We start from the raw sequence: 17,935 nt of genomic DNA, 5'->3' as shown, positions 1-17,935 counted from the left end.
TGGGGATAAACTGGAGAGGGGCAGATTTAGCCTAGACATAAGGAGAAATTTCTTCACCATGATGGGTGGTGAGACCCTGGCCCAGGTTGCCCAGGGGAGCTGTGGCTGCCCCATCCCTGGAGGGGTTCCAGGCCAGGCTGGATGGGCCTTGGGCAGCCTGAGCCAGTGGGAAGTGTCCCTGCCCATGGAAAGGGGGTTGGAATTGGATGGTCTTTAAGGTCGCTTCTAACCCAAACTATTCTATGATTCTATGATATAAATTAGAAACATCTACTTATAACGCCAGCCTGGACCGTTGCACTGTGGCTGGCTCCTGCTGTACTGAAAACTACGCAGTTCACTGTGAATAGTAACAGGATACAGCACCAGAGCCTCAGACTGCCCAGTACACTTCCTCAAAAGCACAAGCATCACAGAATAGCTCATTTATGTAGTACCTTACTGCCCACAGTCATCCGGAGCTGTTTGTTAGGTGACTTGAGAACAGGTCTTGCAGACTTGATGCTGATAGTTGAACTGAAAGGTGAAACGGACACTGGATTGTCTTGAAAAAAATTTGCACACAGATGAAACTAAAAGTGTGGTGAAAGAATCACAGTTAAAATACTGTGCAACTGTAATAACATTTAAATAAAAATTACAGTAACACAAAATGCTAACCCCATCCATCTTAATGCTTAGGCCAGAGGACTTGGAACCAAATCCTTAAGCCACAAACAAAAAACAATTGAAGAAAGAGTTGCAACAGTTCCAAGTCTATCATGTAGCACTTCCACATTTCACGGACAGAGCTCAAAAATTGTTAAGTAAGCCGCCAAAGCTATTTCAATATGAGTAAACATGGACACAAATACAGAACAAAGTCAAAAATAAGAACACTTATGGTTGTATTTTCACAATATTTCATTAAATTAAGAATATGCTTTTTGGTCAGATTAAATCAGCTTTGTAACAGTACTTCTGCAGTATCAAACTTGTAGAGCTGCCTTCAAGCAGATGGGAAGTGGAAAGCACACATAAGACATTTGATATTTTCCCTGCTGTAGCATTCTCTTAATCTCTTTTGAAGAATAAACAAAGGCAGCTGTTAATGATAAGCCACCTATCACAGCGACATATAATGACTATAGGAAAAAAAGAAATTAGGTGAACTGTTCAGTTTAAAGAATTCCAAAATGCTATTCAAGTGAGATATTAAGAAAACAAAGAATACTAACATAACTAGGAAAAGCAAATGCACGTATATAAAAAGTTGCATTCTGTGGCTTTATTTCTTGTTGGTTATTTTGATGTTAAAAATACACACTTGTAGAATATTAATAAAAATTAAGACTAATTGATGCAACCTATTAAAAATCTTTAAAAATCAGATCGGAATGAATTCTAGTAAAATCAGGCATTCCGAAAATTAATCATTACTGATTGTTCACAAACCTTGCTCTCTTTCAAGATTTCTATCAATACTTCATGTACTGTATCCCTGTTTTTTTCCAGAAATCCTTCGCATTTATATTCTACCTGTGCAAAGAAGTGAAATAATTAACTCAATTAATTTTCAGCAATACAGGAACAGTGAGCAAATCAATAATTTTCACTCTCTAAGCTGCAGTGACCAACAGGTCTTTTTTAGTCTTAAACACAATGACTGAAACATTGCTTTTACCAGTTTCATTATAGCAAGTAAGCATACATGCACACTGCAAATTTAAAGCGGGACAAACTGTCAAAATTCACTATCAACCACAATTTCCTTCTGCTTTCATTAGGAATTTCTTTCATCCTCTTCTCATTCTTCTATGATTTCAAATCAAAATACCAACAAAAGGAATACTACCTTTGAAAAGTAAATAACTGAGACTAAAATGTGAAGGCGCTACAATCTTAACTATTTCACTTATACACTGCGCTCTTTTCCTGCCTCTTTATCTTGGTGAGTTATTTTTATATTCTCAAATTCATTATCTTAAGCATTTTTTACATTTAAATTGCATGTTATGGGAAGTCTCAATAAATACATAGTACCATGTATTGAAGATAGATTTTTTTTAGAAGTTCCAAACAAGCCTGGCTAATGTTTCCTCTATTTTATAAGTTTGTTTCTTTATAAATGAGAAACTACTAGAAACAGAGTGAAATAATACTGGGTTGTTTACACTCTACCTTATCAGCGAAGTGTTGAATGATGAAAGACGTGTTTGACATCCTTGGCTTTTCAAAGAATGCATTTTTATCAACAAAATTATTATATAGCTTTTGAAGCCAGTTTTCATCTGTACCATGAGGTAACTGTAAAAATTAGAAGGACAAATTCTTTATCAAAACGCTGCTGGACTGTTAAAACCAGCAATTCCACTTATTATCAATAAAGCATGCCTGAATAATGTATCTTCAGCGAATTACAACACCTGCTAACAACCAGTTTTGGCTTTCCAGAAAAGCCAGTGGCTCGATGTAGCAAATGCTTTTAAGGAAGAAGGTCATATTAACGTTAACTAGTTAATTCTCTGATGTATCTGAATCATTTTGTCCTAAGAGGATGCTGCCTACAATCAGGGACAATCTGATCCCTGAGAATGCTAGTGAGCAGGATAACAGATAAGATAAGAAATTAGGGAATATTCTCTATGGGATTATTCTCTTATATTACTACATGTTTTGGATTCTGAGAAGTATAACTTGCCAACATCACCAAAGCCCCTTTAACGGGACATTTTAGAGGGCTTTCCCTGCCCTGCTCTTCTCAGACAAAGCTATTTCAATAGGTTCAGAAGCTGAAGGAAATTACAAATATGGAGAAGAAAAAAATACAGATTTAGGAATTGCTACAGTCAGAAGAGAAGCACAGAAAAAAAAGGAATATTAAGAGGAATGTCTACAAGCTTTGGAAGAAGGGATAGACATCTTGTGGAGACTACAGGGAGGAAGTGAGATCGTGCAGGGGAAAAATCAGGAGGGCCAAGGCCCAACTAGAAATCAAATTGGCTAAATCTGTGACAGATAATAAAAAATCTTTCTACAAATACATTAACAAGAAAAGGAGGACTGGGGAGATATTCAGTCCCTATTGGATGCAGAAGGAACAACAGTGACAAGGGATGAGGACAAGGCTGAGGTACTTAATGCCTTCTTTGCCTCAGTCTTTTAACAGTAAGGGAAGTTGTTCCCTCTGTGTACAAACCCAGGAGTCAGAGAAGCAGAATGAGGCTTCCATGATCCAAGAGGAGGGGGTTAGAGACTTGCTTGCCCAGCGAGACACCCACAAGTCTATGGGGCCGGATGGGATCCACCCAAGAGTATTGAAGGAGCTGGCAGATGTCTTTTCCAAATCGCTTCCCATCATCTTTCCATCTACAAGAAGGGTTGCAAGGAGGATCCAGGGAACTACAGGCCTGTCAGTCTGACCTCAGTGCTGGGGAATTAATGGAACAGGTGATCTTGAGTGCTATCATGAAGCACATGCAAGAGAACCGGGTGATCAGGCCCAGCCAATACGGGTTCACGAAAGGCAGGTCTTGCCAAACTAACCTGATTGCCTTCTATGACAAAGTGACTCGACTACTGGATGGGGGAAAGGCTGTGGATGGAGTCTTCTGGGACTTCAGTAAAGCCTTTGACAGTTTCTCACAGCATTCTGCTTCACAAACTGTCAGCCTCTGGCCTGGACAGGTGCACACTCTCCTGGGTGGAAAACTGGTTGGATGGCCGGGCCCTGAGAGTGGTGGTCAATGGAGTTAACTCCAGCTGGAGGCCAGTTACAAGTGGGGTTCCTCAGGGCTCAGTACTGGGCCCAGCTCTTTTCAATGTCTTTATCAATGACCTGGATGAAGGCATTGAGTGGACCCTTAGCAAGTTTGCAGATGGCACTAAGCTGGGTGGAAGTGTGGATCTGCTGGAGGGTAGGGAGGCTCTGCAAAGGGATCTGAACAGGCTGGACCGCTGGGCCGAGGCCAATGGCATGAGGTTCAACAGGGCCAAATGCCGGGTCCTGCACTTGGGGCACAACAACCCTGTGCAGTGCAGACTAGGAAAAGTCTGGCTAGAAAGCTGCCTGGAGGAGAAGGACCTGGGGGTGTTGGTTGACAGCCGACTGAACATGAGCCAGCAGTGTGCCCAGGTGGCCAAGAAGGCCAATGGCATCTTGGCTTGGATCAGAAACGGTGTGACCAGCAGGTCCAGGGAAGTTATTCTCCCTCTGTACTTGGCACTGGTGAGACCCCACCTTGAGTACTGTGTTCAGTTCTGGGACCTCACCACAAGAAGGATGTTGAGGCTCTGGAGTGTGTCCAGAGGAGAGCAACGCAGCTGGTGAGGGGCTGGAGAACAAGTCTGACGAGGAGCGGCTGAGAGAGCTGGGGTTGTTTAGCCTGGAGAAGAGGAGGCTGAAGGGAGACCTTATTGCTCTCTACAACTACCTGAAAGGAGGTTGCGGAGAGGAGGGAGCTGGGCTCTTCTCTCAAGTGACAGGGGACAGGACAAGGGGGAATGGCCTGAAGCTCCACCAGAGGAGGTTCAGGCTGGACATCAGGAAAAAATTTTTCACAGAAAGGGTCACTGGGCGCTGGCAGAGGCTGCCCAGGGAGGTGGTGGAGTCACCTTCCCTGGAGGTGTTTAAGGGATGGGTGGATGAGGTGCTGAGGGACATGGTTTAGGGAGTGTTAGGAATGGTTGGACTCGATGATCCAGTGGGTCCTTTCCAACCTGGTGATTCTATGATCCTATGACTAAAGAGCAAAAAGCAAAGATGTAGTTTTGGTGCATTCAACAAGAACTTGTAAAAATGGAAAGGAAGACTGTTTTTTTCTACCAAAATTAGTGATTTGTGGAATAACTAACTGAATTGTACAAATTTCGGTGGAACAGACCCCTGGAGCCTGAGCAGTCCAAACTCCTGCTCAGAGCAAGGCTACCACAAACACTAAATCAAGCTTCCATTTGAACTCAGATTTCAGAAGTATCTAAGGAAGGGGATCCCACTGCATCTCTGCTTAACCTGTTCTCTACTGCACTACTCAAACAGTGAAGAAATCTAGTTGCTGTGTTAGATTCGACTTTAAGAATCTAGTTTTAAGTTCTTAAATTTTTAAGATAAAATAGACTTAAATGGCTTACAATTAAAATTACCCAATAGAGGGCAAACCCTAACATTCCTTTTATGAGGAAAACGCTCCACTTCTCATTTAAAAGGAACAAAATACAGATTAACCCACAAGCTTTTTTTATGAGTTTATAAATACAAGAATTTTAAATTACCAAGCATTCTTCATCCAGAAGCTCTAAAATTCCCATTTTAGCTTCAATAAGGTCAATGACAGGCTGGTTGTCATAGAAGTCTATTAAAGTCCATGGGATATCTTCCTTCATATATTCTTCTTGTTCAAGTTTAAAGACATGCTACATATGAGAAAATTATGAAAATGTAAGGTTACAATTAAGAAAGCAAATCTATATAATGTGTGGTTGTATGCGATTTCATAGATAAGATAGAAGCAAAATATTTACATATTTTGTAATATAGTCTATGTCTGTCTTGTAAAAAAATAAACTTAGAAATTTTCATTTAGATATATGTGTGTATCTATGTATATATATAAAAATAAAATACTTCTAATCTATCACTGGATTGCTAGTATCCAGAAATATCCATTACTCAAATACAAATAGCACTTGCTAATACCTATAATTGATAATTTCTAAACTGAAGCAAAATAAGATAAAGAACAATAGCAAATAAAAGAACATACCAGGTTAAATTGCTGCTGCAGTTTTTCATTAGCATAATTAATGCAAAATTGCTCAAAACTGTTGATATCAAACGTTTCAAAGCTGAAACACATGTCAAATAAGAAAAAAAAAAACCACAGTGATGCAACAGTATTGGCGAAAACAAATCCCGTGGCATATAAATACAAATAGTAGCATCCCTCTAAGACTTTGGAGCTATCCTAGTACTTCTAAGTAAATTAAACAGCTGTAAGAGTAATGAAGATGTTAAGGCACTTCAAAACTTCCCTGGAAGTTAATGTTAACAGACATAACATAGCTAAAAGAATCCAGACTTAAATCTAAAAGTATCCTGTCAAAAGTTAAATGTAAACCTCATTCACAGAAAATACTATTATTTATAATTTGCCGAATGTTTACAGTACTCTGGATGCTAAAGAACTTGCACAACTATGACGTTTCAGCAAAACAAAAGCCTCCAAATTCATCAGCAGCACAAATTTAAAAGCGCCTCAACTCCAAAGAAAAGGCACAACCTGAAGTAAATTTGTTTCAGAGACATTCTTACCCATAAATGTCCAAAACACCAATAAAAGTATGTTGCTTGCCAGGGAACTGCAAAGCTTCATTAATTCTTTCCACAACAAAGTCAAATAAATGAGAATAGATCTTCTTTGCCAGAGCATCCCTTGCATTAACAGCCTGAGCTCTTGTCATTGGCTTTATTACGGTCTCCGAGGTAGTCATAATCTTTCGGTGGCACAACCACTGTGCCATTTTGTCACAGTTCAAATCCAGAAGTTCACAGAATATATTAAGATGTTTATCTTCCAGCTTTAAAGAACATAAATAAATATTATTAGATCATGAATACTTTTAACTTCTGGTTACTTTTAACATGGTACTGCTGACATCAAATTATGACTTTTACTTTTAATAGACAAGGGCCTCTGTTCACTTCTTCATCTGGCAAAATACAAAGAAGAGCTAAAACAACTATTACTGGATAGAGTTCCTGATACTAGAGGGAAAAATTTAAACTGGATGAGATGCTTTAGATTAAGACACTGAAAGAAAAATGCTACTTTAGTCTATATTTAGGTGTCCTTGCTTTTTAGACTAGCATAATTTGCTGGGACACATTCCGAGCAGCTTTGGCAACGGTCTGCTTCCTACATCCTGCAGGCAGTTCCAAATGACTTTTCCAACTGCTATGGATCAACTGAATATGGGTTTCTCAGCCAATTTTGTCTTTTTTTCAGACTTTCTGAACCCAGGCATAAAGTAGGATTCACATAAACAGTCACTCTGATTCTATACAGATGAAGACGGAGAAATCTCTCAAATGTAGCAGACCAGATTCAATGCTACTCTAAGCCCCGTAGATGAGAAAAACTATTGCCAAAGGACTTTTGGCACAGAATATAAAAGAAATGTTGGTACATGAACGAGCTACTTCCTTACACTGATGGATGATCTTTCATCTCCAACAGCCTTTATTCCTACGTTGCCTAAGTGTAGAATTGCTGCCAACATTTTAAAAACATCCATCTGAAAATCCCCCTTCAGACCTAAAAAAAATATAAATAAATCCTTGATTATTTTAAATACTAACAGTACAATTACTTAAAATAGCACAATGCTGGATTACTTGCTTTATTGTGTAGCCAAGAATTGTACATAGCATCTCTGCAGACAGCTATGCAAAGCCTTGGTTCTGCCTACTTTTTGCCTGTTCCATCCAAAGAGAGATAAGGCATAGATTCCTGTAGCTCCCCAGGTGCCAGCTCAAGTCTGATAAGCCATACAGGGGCAAAGAGGCTTCCAATTCCACTTCTGACACAGCACCTTAGCTTAAGGGTCAAGAAGACTCCAGCCCTTACTGACTTCAATCATTAACAATGACTGCTAAGAGCCATTTGCTGTTCCCTAGTGCTTTTAAAACAGACTAACAGTCCAGTGGGTAAGCTATGGAAGAAATTATTTTGGTAATTACTACTAAAGTTTTGGACATTTTGGCAACAATCTGCCTTTGCCCACTTCAGAAAAAAAACCCCAATTTTTACATCTATTCAAAAGGTATTCCCAAGAATTTACCCAGTAAGGCAAACGTCTTCTGAGTCTCCACCATATTTGCTCTATCATCAACTCCTTCTATTACTGTGTTGCCACCCATTCTTGTGTAGTTAAATTCTTCTGCGCTTCCTACAAATAAGAAACAAAACTTGTAGTACTAGAAAATACAAGGCTGGGAGTAGCCCCTTCAAGACTCTTGTAACACCAGAAAATCAAAGATGCTGTTAAATGACTGCGAGATGGAGGTCTTCTTTTTACATGCACCTAACTCTGTTAAGCTGACACAAATTGGTGTTCATAATTCCTAGCAGTCTTAATACTTGGTCTAATAAATAGGAATGAAAAATGAGTAAACGTATCCCTATCGTCTGCTTCTTTCAGGTGGCATTAAAGCTCCTCTGTAGATAAATTAATCAAGTCCTTAAACTGTTGTTATGGCATTTGTCACTACAGAAAGTAAGATTTTCAAAGACACTTACGTACTCGATCATGCACTATTGAAGTTACTAGAGATTTGCTACCAAGTTCAATACAAGCAGGATTAATACCTAAGTGACTTTAAAATGCAAGTCCCATTGCAAGTCTGTGAGATTTATGCTATAAAACATTTAACATCCTAGCATTTGAAAATCCAATCTTCAAACCAGTGCACTGCAGAAATGAAGAGTAGATTATTTTCTTGAGACCTACCCAATTTAAGTTGCTTAAATTCAGGTTGCACAGCAGATGCACACAACTGATAAAATATATGGTAGTTCCTTTCATTCTCTGACTGTAAATTAGAGCAAAGAAGAGTGTTAAAGAAAATAAAAGCACAAAACACAAAAAACAAGCAAACAGAAAAACATTTGATATTCAACACTGCTGTAGAGATCATTACACTGCTGTAATGATACTTGAAGGCTAAATTATGCTGAAACATAGTCTGGCAAAGAAATTGCTCAGTATTGAAATGGCACATTTTAGACTTCAACAAGAGCTTTGAAAGTGATGTATTTAAGTATACTTTGTTCCCATTACCAATACGCTGAGTTCTTTCCCCAAAGCTGTTACTCGAAGAAAACAGTTTCTTCGGCTTGAACAATTGCCTACTAATAAGACAAATACGATAATAAACAACTGTACAGGAGTGCCAGCTGAAACACTGCCCCATGGTAACTCACAAAATTCTCTATTTCCGAGCTATATTTCAGGCAGCAGATACACAGAAGTATTTTTCATATTACTTAAAAAGATACTTTTATAAAGGAAAACTTTATAAAAACAGTTCTATAAAATTAAACACTTTCTTTAGTAGATTATCACAATTATGCAGTGTAATTATCACAATTATGTTGTGTATTATCACAATTATGACGTTGTAATGAGTCACATGCAATAAGCTCTGGCCTTCTACATTTTCAGCCACTGTTTTACTGAGATTCTCTCTGCCCTATACACAATGCTTCTTTCCAGATATAATCAGCATGTGTCATTATCGTGACTGAAAGTCACAGACTTCTCAAATACTTCTTGCACTTTAATCTCAGAGAATTGTCTCCGAGATACATCCTCAACTTAATAGAAGGAAGAACACAGAATAAGTTAGTTTCTTGTTATAAATAAGATTGGCAGTTATTAAAAAATACATCAAATGCTGATTAGACATACTACTCAGAACTTTGCGTTACATTTTACATATGAAATGAGTAAAGGGATAGTACATTATAACTATACTGACACTGACTGTTTAAAACTTTATTTTACCCACCTGAAAGACAACTCTGGATTTCTCAAGCAGGTATGTTCTCATGTTAGCTCCAATGATTTGGTAACTTTGATCAAAACTGATTTCAGTGTATTTCCCAAACCGACTGCTATTATCATTCCGCGTGGTTTTTGCATTACCAACAGCCTACAAAAATTACAAAATTTAGAATTTATTTTACTTGCATCTTTCATGAGACTAGCTTTGTCAAAACAGGACTCAACTACAAGTTCCTAAAATTAAAGGATCAATCTCAGCATTGAGCTGTACGATTTAAATTTTGAAGCTTAAATCTGATCATAAGCCTCAAGTCAAATAGTATAACATCACATAAACTGAGAATTAGAGAAAGTACGTTTTCCTACCATAAGGAGCCTTAATCAGTTTCTATTCCAATTAATAAAACCAAACAATTTGTTCATCATCTAATTAACAGGATGTGGTCAGATAAAACTCTGGAGGCAAACTAGTGCCTCCAAGGGGCCACTGGTAAGTGAGGCAGAACCTGGGTATTCCTGAAGCTGACTCCCATCAGCAACATTCAGAGACTAAACTTCTCTTTTAGATATTTAAGTAAGGCAACTAACACATCCCTAAAGATTAAAAAAAAAAAAGATTCCCAGCAGCTCTCAGAATTCTTGTCTTGATGAGTACAGTCTTGATAGATACTCTCTGAACTTACCTCGGTTATTGGATTGGATGCCAGTACTTTATCCTCCATGTGTGCATTGCTGCTTGACTTACTCACAGTGGCAAAGTATCTCATAGTGTACCTTGCAGACACGGTCTTTCCAGCTCCTGATTCTCCACTGACTATAATAGACTGATTTTTGTTATTTCTAAAACCAAATAATCAGACAGTTTAAATCAGCTATGTCTTAAATGCACATATAAATGATAGAATTATGCATATGAAACAAACATATGAAAACAGAGCTGTAGCAAACTGTTCTATCAGTTCCATCCTTCATCTGCTCTTCTCTTACTCCTCTTTGTAACCTCTAAGATGATGTCACTGCTATTCACTCGGCTAAGACAGTGCTTTATCCCTCATCAAGAATGAAAATAGTTGTGAGTTCTCAAAATTCCTCAGCTGGTTATGGAATTATTCCTCCTTTACTTCAGTTAACCATTCAAAGGTATTCTTAATAGCCAATGGCACATACAGAGTTAAATTAAGTTACAATTAACAGTGACTGCCACTAGACTTCAAGTGTTTTCTATGGACATTAAGCAACATACTGAACCTTGCCATCTGCTTGTATGCTTCTTCTGCCACAGCAAATATATGTGGATCCATGTCTCCCATGTTTTGGCCACTATATGCGTGGATAATAGCATCTCCATATATTGGCAATTGTTTATAGGGGTTTATTGCAACCAAAATTATTCCTACAATCAAGTGTGAAAAACAAAAATAAAACACAGGTTAGTTCAATGAAATGCCAGGTTTTGGCAACAATAGTTAAACTGATCCAAAGTAGCAATATTATCTAAACTACCTAGGAGATCCTGATCAACAAACAAGCCTATACTCATCCAAAAAAAAGAATTAACTTGAATGAGCTAAAATACACTTAAGGAAAACATTACCCACATCATATTGCAAACTAACCCAAGATTTTAATTTTTTATTATTTTAAGATTTTTTTCAACCCTGCATTTTACTTTGCTTACCACTATAGGTGTAGATAAGCTTAGACTCCACAAAACGAACTTTAAGATTGTGTAGAACAGCTGGCTCGTGGAGATAACTGAGTGCAGTGAGGTCATTTTCACCAACAAGTATGTCAGGATTTCGTAGGGGTGGCAAAGCAGCTGGATCAACAGCGTAATTCAGTTCCTGTCAACAAAAAATGACTTGAAATATCATCAAATGCCTTATGTTTGCAAAACTGATCTTCTACTTATACACAAAGTTATAGGTTTGACAGAGCCCTGTCCAATCTTGTATTTCATCAGCTCCACACATCACACTGAACTTAGGCAGCTGGGGCATCATGAAAGTAAGATAGAGCTCTTCATTATTTTTCAAAAAAAAAAAAAGTATGTTCCCTTTTTCATGGTATTCTGTATTGAAACTTCTAAAAACGTTTAGCTCTCTAACCACTTGTGAATTTCAAGTACAGATGAAAAGCACAGACCAGCTGCAACTGAGTGAAAGTAAACACCTGGTCTGAACCAAACCTATCAGCCCCAAAACTATCCTTACTTGCAACTTGTCAGCTTTCTTTACACAACGGTTAAAACTCACTTTGGTTTCTTTCAACAAATCATTTAGTCACACATTTGATACTTGTCTTTACAGAGCAGGAATGCAGAAAAACTGTTTTCAAAATATTAAATCTGTAAAGAACTCTGATACTAAAAATAACACATCTTACATAAAACAACAACTTAGGGAAAAAAAGGCAACAGCTAGCCTGTGACAGATGATGTCTGCCTTGCACTTCCAATTTACTTCAACATAAAGTGAGTTTCAGTGTTTTTTTTAAAAAGTAGAGTGGTTGTTGTCCTTCAAGGGATGTGTTCTATACTAACATGATACAGATAGTAAAATCCTACTCTTTATATTTTTAGGTAACGGTTGTTTACTGTACAAATTTCAGTATGATAAAATTCTGGTCACTGCAGGGTTAGCATAAAAGAAAAAACGGACAAGTCATTTCCATTCTGTAATGGTGAGTCCTATGTTTCTGCATAAACATATCTCACACCCCACAATACTAAAGGCTTTTCTCCTTACAGTTCCATCTTCTAATCGCACAGAGAGAAAACGGTCTCCAGCTTTATAGTTTTTTGTGATTTCTGCAGACTGCCAAACTTCTTCACTATCAGGGATCCAAACCCTGTTGTACTAAAAGAGAAAAACAAGATAATAGTTAGCTTAGTTACTATCATAACATCAGATTAGCATTAAAAAAAGAGTTTTCAAACATCAAGTGCAACCTAAAACCTAAAACTGGATGCCAGGACCTTTTGGGATTATTACTAGCTCTGACCCTTTCAGCGGGCAATATTTTGGGGTTTATTCTTTGTGAAAGGAAAAAAAAATAGAGCAGACTCGCTGATCTGCAATGTGCTTCTTCTACTCCTGTTCAGTGTAAAGTCTGCAGAACAACAGAATGCAGGGAGGTGACCAAAGGCCAGACTGTCACCAGGCTCTTCAGACCTTCTAATATCGAACAAGGAGAATAAAGCACGCTCATGGCAGAGCCTTGATTTCTAGGAGGTTTCAAATTAGCAAGTATCAGAGAAAGCCCCTCATTCAGCAGAGTTCAGACAATCACTTCCCTGAATTCAAGTATCAGACATTGAACTCAGAAAGCATTTTGCCATGGGCACAGAGGTATACAAAAGAAAGACTCTGCACAGTTAACTTTCTTCTAACAGGTCTGAAGTGCAACCTCCAAACACTTTTCTAGGGCAAATTTTGAAGACTACCAACAAGTTCCTTTCCTTACAAGCAATCACCTGGCTTAGTTGAGCTCAGTACCAGTCAGGTACTTTAGTTCTGCCTCAGGAAGAAAACATCCTCCCTAGAAGCACTTATGTGCAATAGAAGCAAATTAGAATTTTTTTTTAGGTATTTGAAGAATCAGAACAACAGAATTACCTCTAGCCTTTTGAAGCATAGATGTTCAAACCATCTAGTTCTCCTATGCTGAAGTTAAAATGCTGAAGCATTAGCAATACGTTAAACGCTCTGCCCTAGAAGCTTTAGGAAATACGCCAGAAGCTATTGGAAACGGCATTCCTTAAAGGACATAACACAGATGTCAACCTCAGCAAGTCAGGAATTTCTTCACTGATGTGGATTGTGTCCTTCTTGCCCTGACAGGGTTTAACAAAGTGACATCATCCCTAAAAGCCTCCCTAATGCATCAATTACGCACTATTAGATACTAGGTGTAGTAACACTGAAATCACTTTCGTTTAGGGATTTGCAGTTTGAGATCACTTCCCATACATCCTCCTTAAACCTTGGTGCAAAATATTTTTTATACCATGCAGTGTGCATCTCATATGACAATAACATTGCAGACTGTATTTGGATGTAAGAAGACAGGAGGAAGGACAGCGATGTCAGAAAAAAGCCTGAAAATTACCAGTACCCGTTTCTTATAGGCCATCTCTCCTCTGATTTGTGATTAAGTAACACTAGAGAGCACAGAACTCTTCAGTCCCTACTTGTACAAGCAACCACACCACAGAATCTTCTTCCAACATCTTTCTGTTTTGATAGCTAGAATTCTTCGTTTAACTCCCCTACCCTAGCTATATTCATGGCCAGTTTAAATCAACTGTGTTTAAATAAATCCATGAGAACTGTTGCAGCTGCTTATTTGAAAAATCAACACCAGTCAGGGATTTCACTAAGTGTTAGCATACCCACAGATACACTGGAGACTCCTACCTCTACTCACTTCGGTGTTGCAAACTGTTGGGTTTGGCACAAACCACTTTTTTCTTCTCTAATTTGGAGGAAGCCCTGGAAGCTCCAGCAGACCCTCGGAATATGACACTCTCTGCCCCAAGGAACCCCACTGAACACACCACCCACGGCCAGTGGTGTAGAGAGGTCCCTACAAACTGCACCGCATCTCAGCAGTAGCTTTCTCAACTCTAACCCCCAAGGATCAACACCAAATAATTTAGGATGAGAGGGACTTTGTCAGGGTCATCCTACACGTGAGCCTGGGTTGCTCAGTAACCTCTCCAGCTGAGTTTTCACTATCTCTAAGGATGAAGACTGACCTTTCTGGTCAACCACATGTCAGCCTGGCATGTGTGTCAGGTGATGAAAGCAAGTGAAGTTTCAATTAGTGTTCATGATACCTCTTTGCTGATGCCTTCAGCATGATGGAATTTTTTTCACACAATATCCAAAACCACAAAGACCTTTTCTAAACAACCCCAAAATACTACAATGACAATATCACCTATTTGACAAAAGGTGAAAGCTTAAGAAATATCTATTCAATAGGGAAATGAAAGACAGGGCTAAATAAAATCAGTTTTCACTTTGCTTTTTACATGTGTATCTAAGTATAAACTGACTTTCATGTCATTCTCACACTATGCTGATTTCTTGGCTTATAAAAAATAATCATGCATTCACAGCTGTTCAGCTGAATTCTTTATTTGCCGTTACGCTATGGGAGTCAAGAACATGACCACCAAATAGCCTCAGGGCCACACAATGCGTTCCCATGTAAGGAGGTGAACTGCACCAGGTCACAGGAAAGAAAGAGGGGAAAACACATGTGATCAAAGCACTGATCCTTCAGAAAAGGTCCCTGCAGTTTCAGGAGCCTCCATTGGCAAATGCACCCAGCCTACCAAAGTTTGCCTTCTCCAAACCCTGCCTTACAAGTAAACAGAAGAGAGTTTGCTCATTTTCGTATCACGTTACACCCACACTCCTTCCTCCCCTCCACCTGCCCAACACTATTCCCGACTGAAAAAAAAACCTTTTTCAGCTGCTCAGAGGGTGATGCTAACACAGCATCTGAATAAATGCCACTGGAGCACAAAGCTAAACATGAGGTCTTTATAGCAGCTGCTTTTGCAGTAGAAGAGATACAGGCTTATAAATTAGCTATGTACATGTTATTTTTGTTATCTAAGCAAAGAAATTATATGTCACAATACTCTGGTGACTCCAAGAAAAGCAGAAAACTAAAAAAAACCCAGAAAATACAGAGGAGTAATAATCTTCGGTTTAGTGCCAAGTTCTGCCAAACATTCAATATTTGCATAAAAGCAGAGCAAGCACTTAGCGACCAAGTGCCCTGGGAAGCACTGCCCAGCCTCACAGCTGCCCAATCGCTGACACAAATCACTTTTCCTCTCTAATTTGGAGGAAGCCCTGGAAGCGCTAGAAGATCCTCAGAACGTGAGGGTCTCTGCCCCAAGAACCCCACTGAACACACCACCCATGGCAGGTGCCTAGAGAGGTCCCTACAAACCGCACTGTACTCAGCAGCAGCTTTCTCAACTCCAGCTCCTGAGGACCAACACCAAATTATTTGGGACAAGAAGGACTTTGTCAGAGTATCCTACACGTGAGTCTGCATTGCTCAGGAACCTCTCCAGCTGAGTTTCCACTATCTCTAAGGATCATAGGATGGTTTGAATTGGAAGAGACCCCAAAGATCATCTAATTCCAACCCCCTGCCATAGGCAGGGACACCTCCCACTGGCTCAGGCTGCCCAAGGCCCATCCAACCTGGCCTGGAACCCCTCCAGGGATGGGGCAGCCACAGCTTCCCTGGGCAACCTGGGCCAGGGCCTCACCACCCTGAGCATGAAGAAATTCCTCCTTACGTCTGGTCTAAATCTGCCCCTCTCCAGTTTATAGCCGTTCCCCCTCGTCCCATCCCCACAAGCCTTTGTAAACAGCCCCTCCCCAGCTTTCCTGTAGCCCCTTCAGGCACTGGAAGGTCACTATAAGGTCTCCTCAGAGCCTTCTCTTCTCCAGGCTGAACAACCCCAACTCTCTCAGCCTGTCCTCGTATGGAAGGTGCTCCAGCCCTCTGACCATCCTTGTAGCCTCCTCTGGACCCGTTCCAACAGCTCCATCTCCTTCTTACATTGAGGATTCCAGAACTGCACACAATCCTCCAGATGAAATCTGACCAGAGAGGACTCGAGGGGCAGAATCCCCTCCCTTGATAGACGGAGACTTCAAGGATGGAAACTGACCCTTCTGGTCAACCACACACCAGCCCAAACGCTGCCCAGCGCCTCGCACACGAAGAAAACAACAAGTCCGGGAGAAGAAGGTGTTTTTCCCGCAAGAAAAGAGCGACTGCCCCCCCTTCCCGCTCACCTGCGCGTACAGCCCGGGCAGCGCCATGGGGCAGCGCCGGGTGCGGCCCCGGCGGGAGGAGGCGGCGCCGGGCGGGGGCGGCTCCGGCCCCGCGGGGACCTTAAAGGGATCCGAGGCGGCTTCGGCACCTCCGGCTGACCTGAGGGAAAGGCACGGAGCGGCTGAAGGGCGTCCAGAGAAGGGCAACGAGGCTGGAGAACAAGTCCTGTGGTGGGGGGTGGGGGGTGTTTAACCTGCGGAAAAGGAGGCTGAGGGGAGAGCTGAGCGCGGCCTACGACTGCCTGAAAGGTGGTTGTGAAGCTGTGGGTGTTGGTTTCTTTGCCCAAGTGACAGGTGATGGGGCGAGAGGGAACAACGTCAAACTGCACCAGGGGAGGCTCAGATTGGACATTAGGAAAAACTTCTTCACCAAACGGGTTCTCAAGCTTGGAACAGCTGCCCAGGGAGGTTAGTGGAGTCACCATAGAATAGTTTGTGTTGGAAGGGACCTTAAAGCCCATCCAGTTCCACCCCCTGTCATGGGCAGGGACACCTCCCACCAGACCAGGCTGCCCAAGGCCCATCCAACCTGGCCTGGAACACCTCCAGGGATGGGGCAGCCACAGCTTCCCTGGGCAACCTGGGCCAGGGCCTCACTGCCCTCAGCGTGAAGAAATTCCTCCTTATGTCTAGTCTAAATCTGCCCCTGTCCAGTTTATACCCGTCCCTCCTTGTCCTGTCACCACTACCCTTTGTAAACAGCCCCTCTCCAGCTTTCTCGTAGCCCTTCTGGTACTGGAAGGTCACTCTAAGATCTCCTCAGAGCCTTCTCTTCTCCAGGCTGAACAACCCCAACTCTCTCAGTCTGCCCTTGTATGGAAGGTGCTCCAGCCCTCCAAACATCTTTGTGGCCTCCTCTGGACCCGTTCCAACAGCTCCATCTCATTCTTACGTTGAGGATTCCAGAACTGGATACAATACTACAAATGAGATCTCACAAGAGAGGAATAGAGGGGCAGAATCCCCTCCCTCACCCTGCTGGCCACGTTTCTTTAGATGCAGCCCAGGACACAGTTCTGGGCTGCGAGTACACATTGCGGCTCATGTCGAGCTTCTCATCAATGAGCACTTCAAGTCCTTCTCTGCTCTCAAGCACATCATCCCCCATCCTGTATTGAAACCGGGGATTGCCCCGACCCAGGTGTACGACTTGGCCTTGTTGAACCTCATGAGGTTCTCACAGCCCCACTTCTCCAGCCTGTCCAGGTCCCTCTGGATGACATCCTGTCCTTCTGGTGTGGCAAACTGCACCACTCAGCTTGATGTCAACTGCAAACATGCTGAGGGTGCACTCGATCTCACTGTCTACATCATGGATCCCTGGAGGTGTTTAAAAGACGAGTGGATGAAGCGCTCAGGGATGTGATTTAGTAGTGGACAGGTACGGTTGGGCTTGGTGATCTCAAAGGTCTTTTCCAACCTAGGGATTCTATGATTAGGAATGATGGCCACTGGGGAGCCATTCCTGACCAAGAGGGCAATAGCAATGGAAACATTAATCACCTTCCTATAAGGCA

General features: G+C 41.0%; 1 protein-coding gene across 1 annotated transcript in view; it reads right to left on the bottom strand.

Annotated features, from left to right (window-relative positions):
* Positions 1-16,419, bottom strand: part of MYO5C (myosin VC) — a 41,098-nt gene extending 24,679 nt beyond the window's left edge. The window contains exons 1-15 of the mRNA XM_054078027.1: positions 16,380-16,419; positions 12,291-12,401; positions 11,222-11,387; positions 10,792-10,936; positions 10,227-10,383; positions 9,548-9,691; positions 8,488-8,569; positions 7,819-7,926; positions 7,186-7,292; positions 6,290-6,555; positions 5,742-5,823; positions 5,251-5,391; positions 2,161-2,286; positions 1,435-1,518; positions 438-572 (exon numbers count right to left, since the gene is read on the bottom strand). Coding sequence (XP_053934002.1) covers positions 438-572; positions 1,435-1,518; positions 2,161-2,286; positions 5,251-5,391; positions 5,742-5,823; positions 6,290-6,555; positions 7,186-7,292; positions 7,819-7,926; positions 8,488-8,569; positions 9,548-9,691; positions 10,227-10,383; positions 10,792-10,936; positions 11,222-11,387; positions 12,291-12,401; positions 16,380-16,406 — 1,881 coding nt within the window. The 5' untranslated portion in view covers positions 16,407-16,419. The remainder of the gene's footprint in view (positions 1-437; positions 573-1,434; positions 1,519-2,160; positions 2,287-5,250; positions 5,392-5,741; positions 5,824-6,289; positions 6,556-7,185; positions 7,293-7,818; positions 7,927-8,487; positions 8,570-9,547; positions 9,692-10,226; positions 10,384-10,791; positions 10,937-11,221; positions 11,388-12,290; positions 12,402-16,379) is intronic.
* Between the last annotated feature and the right edge of the window lie 1,516 nt (positions 16,420-17,935).

Source organism: Cuculus canorus, chromosome 12, assembly GCF_017976375.1.
Source record: "Cuculus canorus isolate bCucCan1 chromosome 12, bCucCan1.pri, whole genome shotgun sequence".
Lineage (NCBI taxonomy): Eukaryota > Metazoa > Chordata > Aves > Cuculiformes > Cuculidae > Cuculus > Cuculus canorus.
The sequence above is the reverse complement of the archived record's forward strand: the minus strand, read 5'-3'. Positions and strand labels throughout refer to the sequence as shown.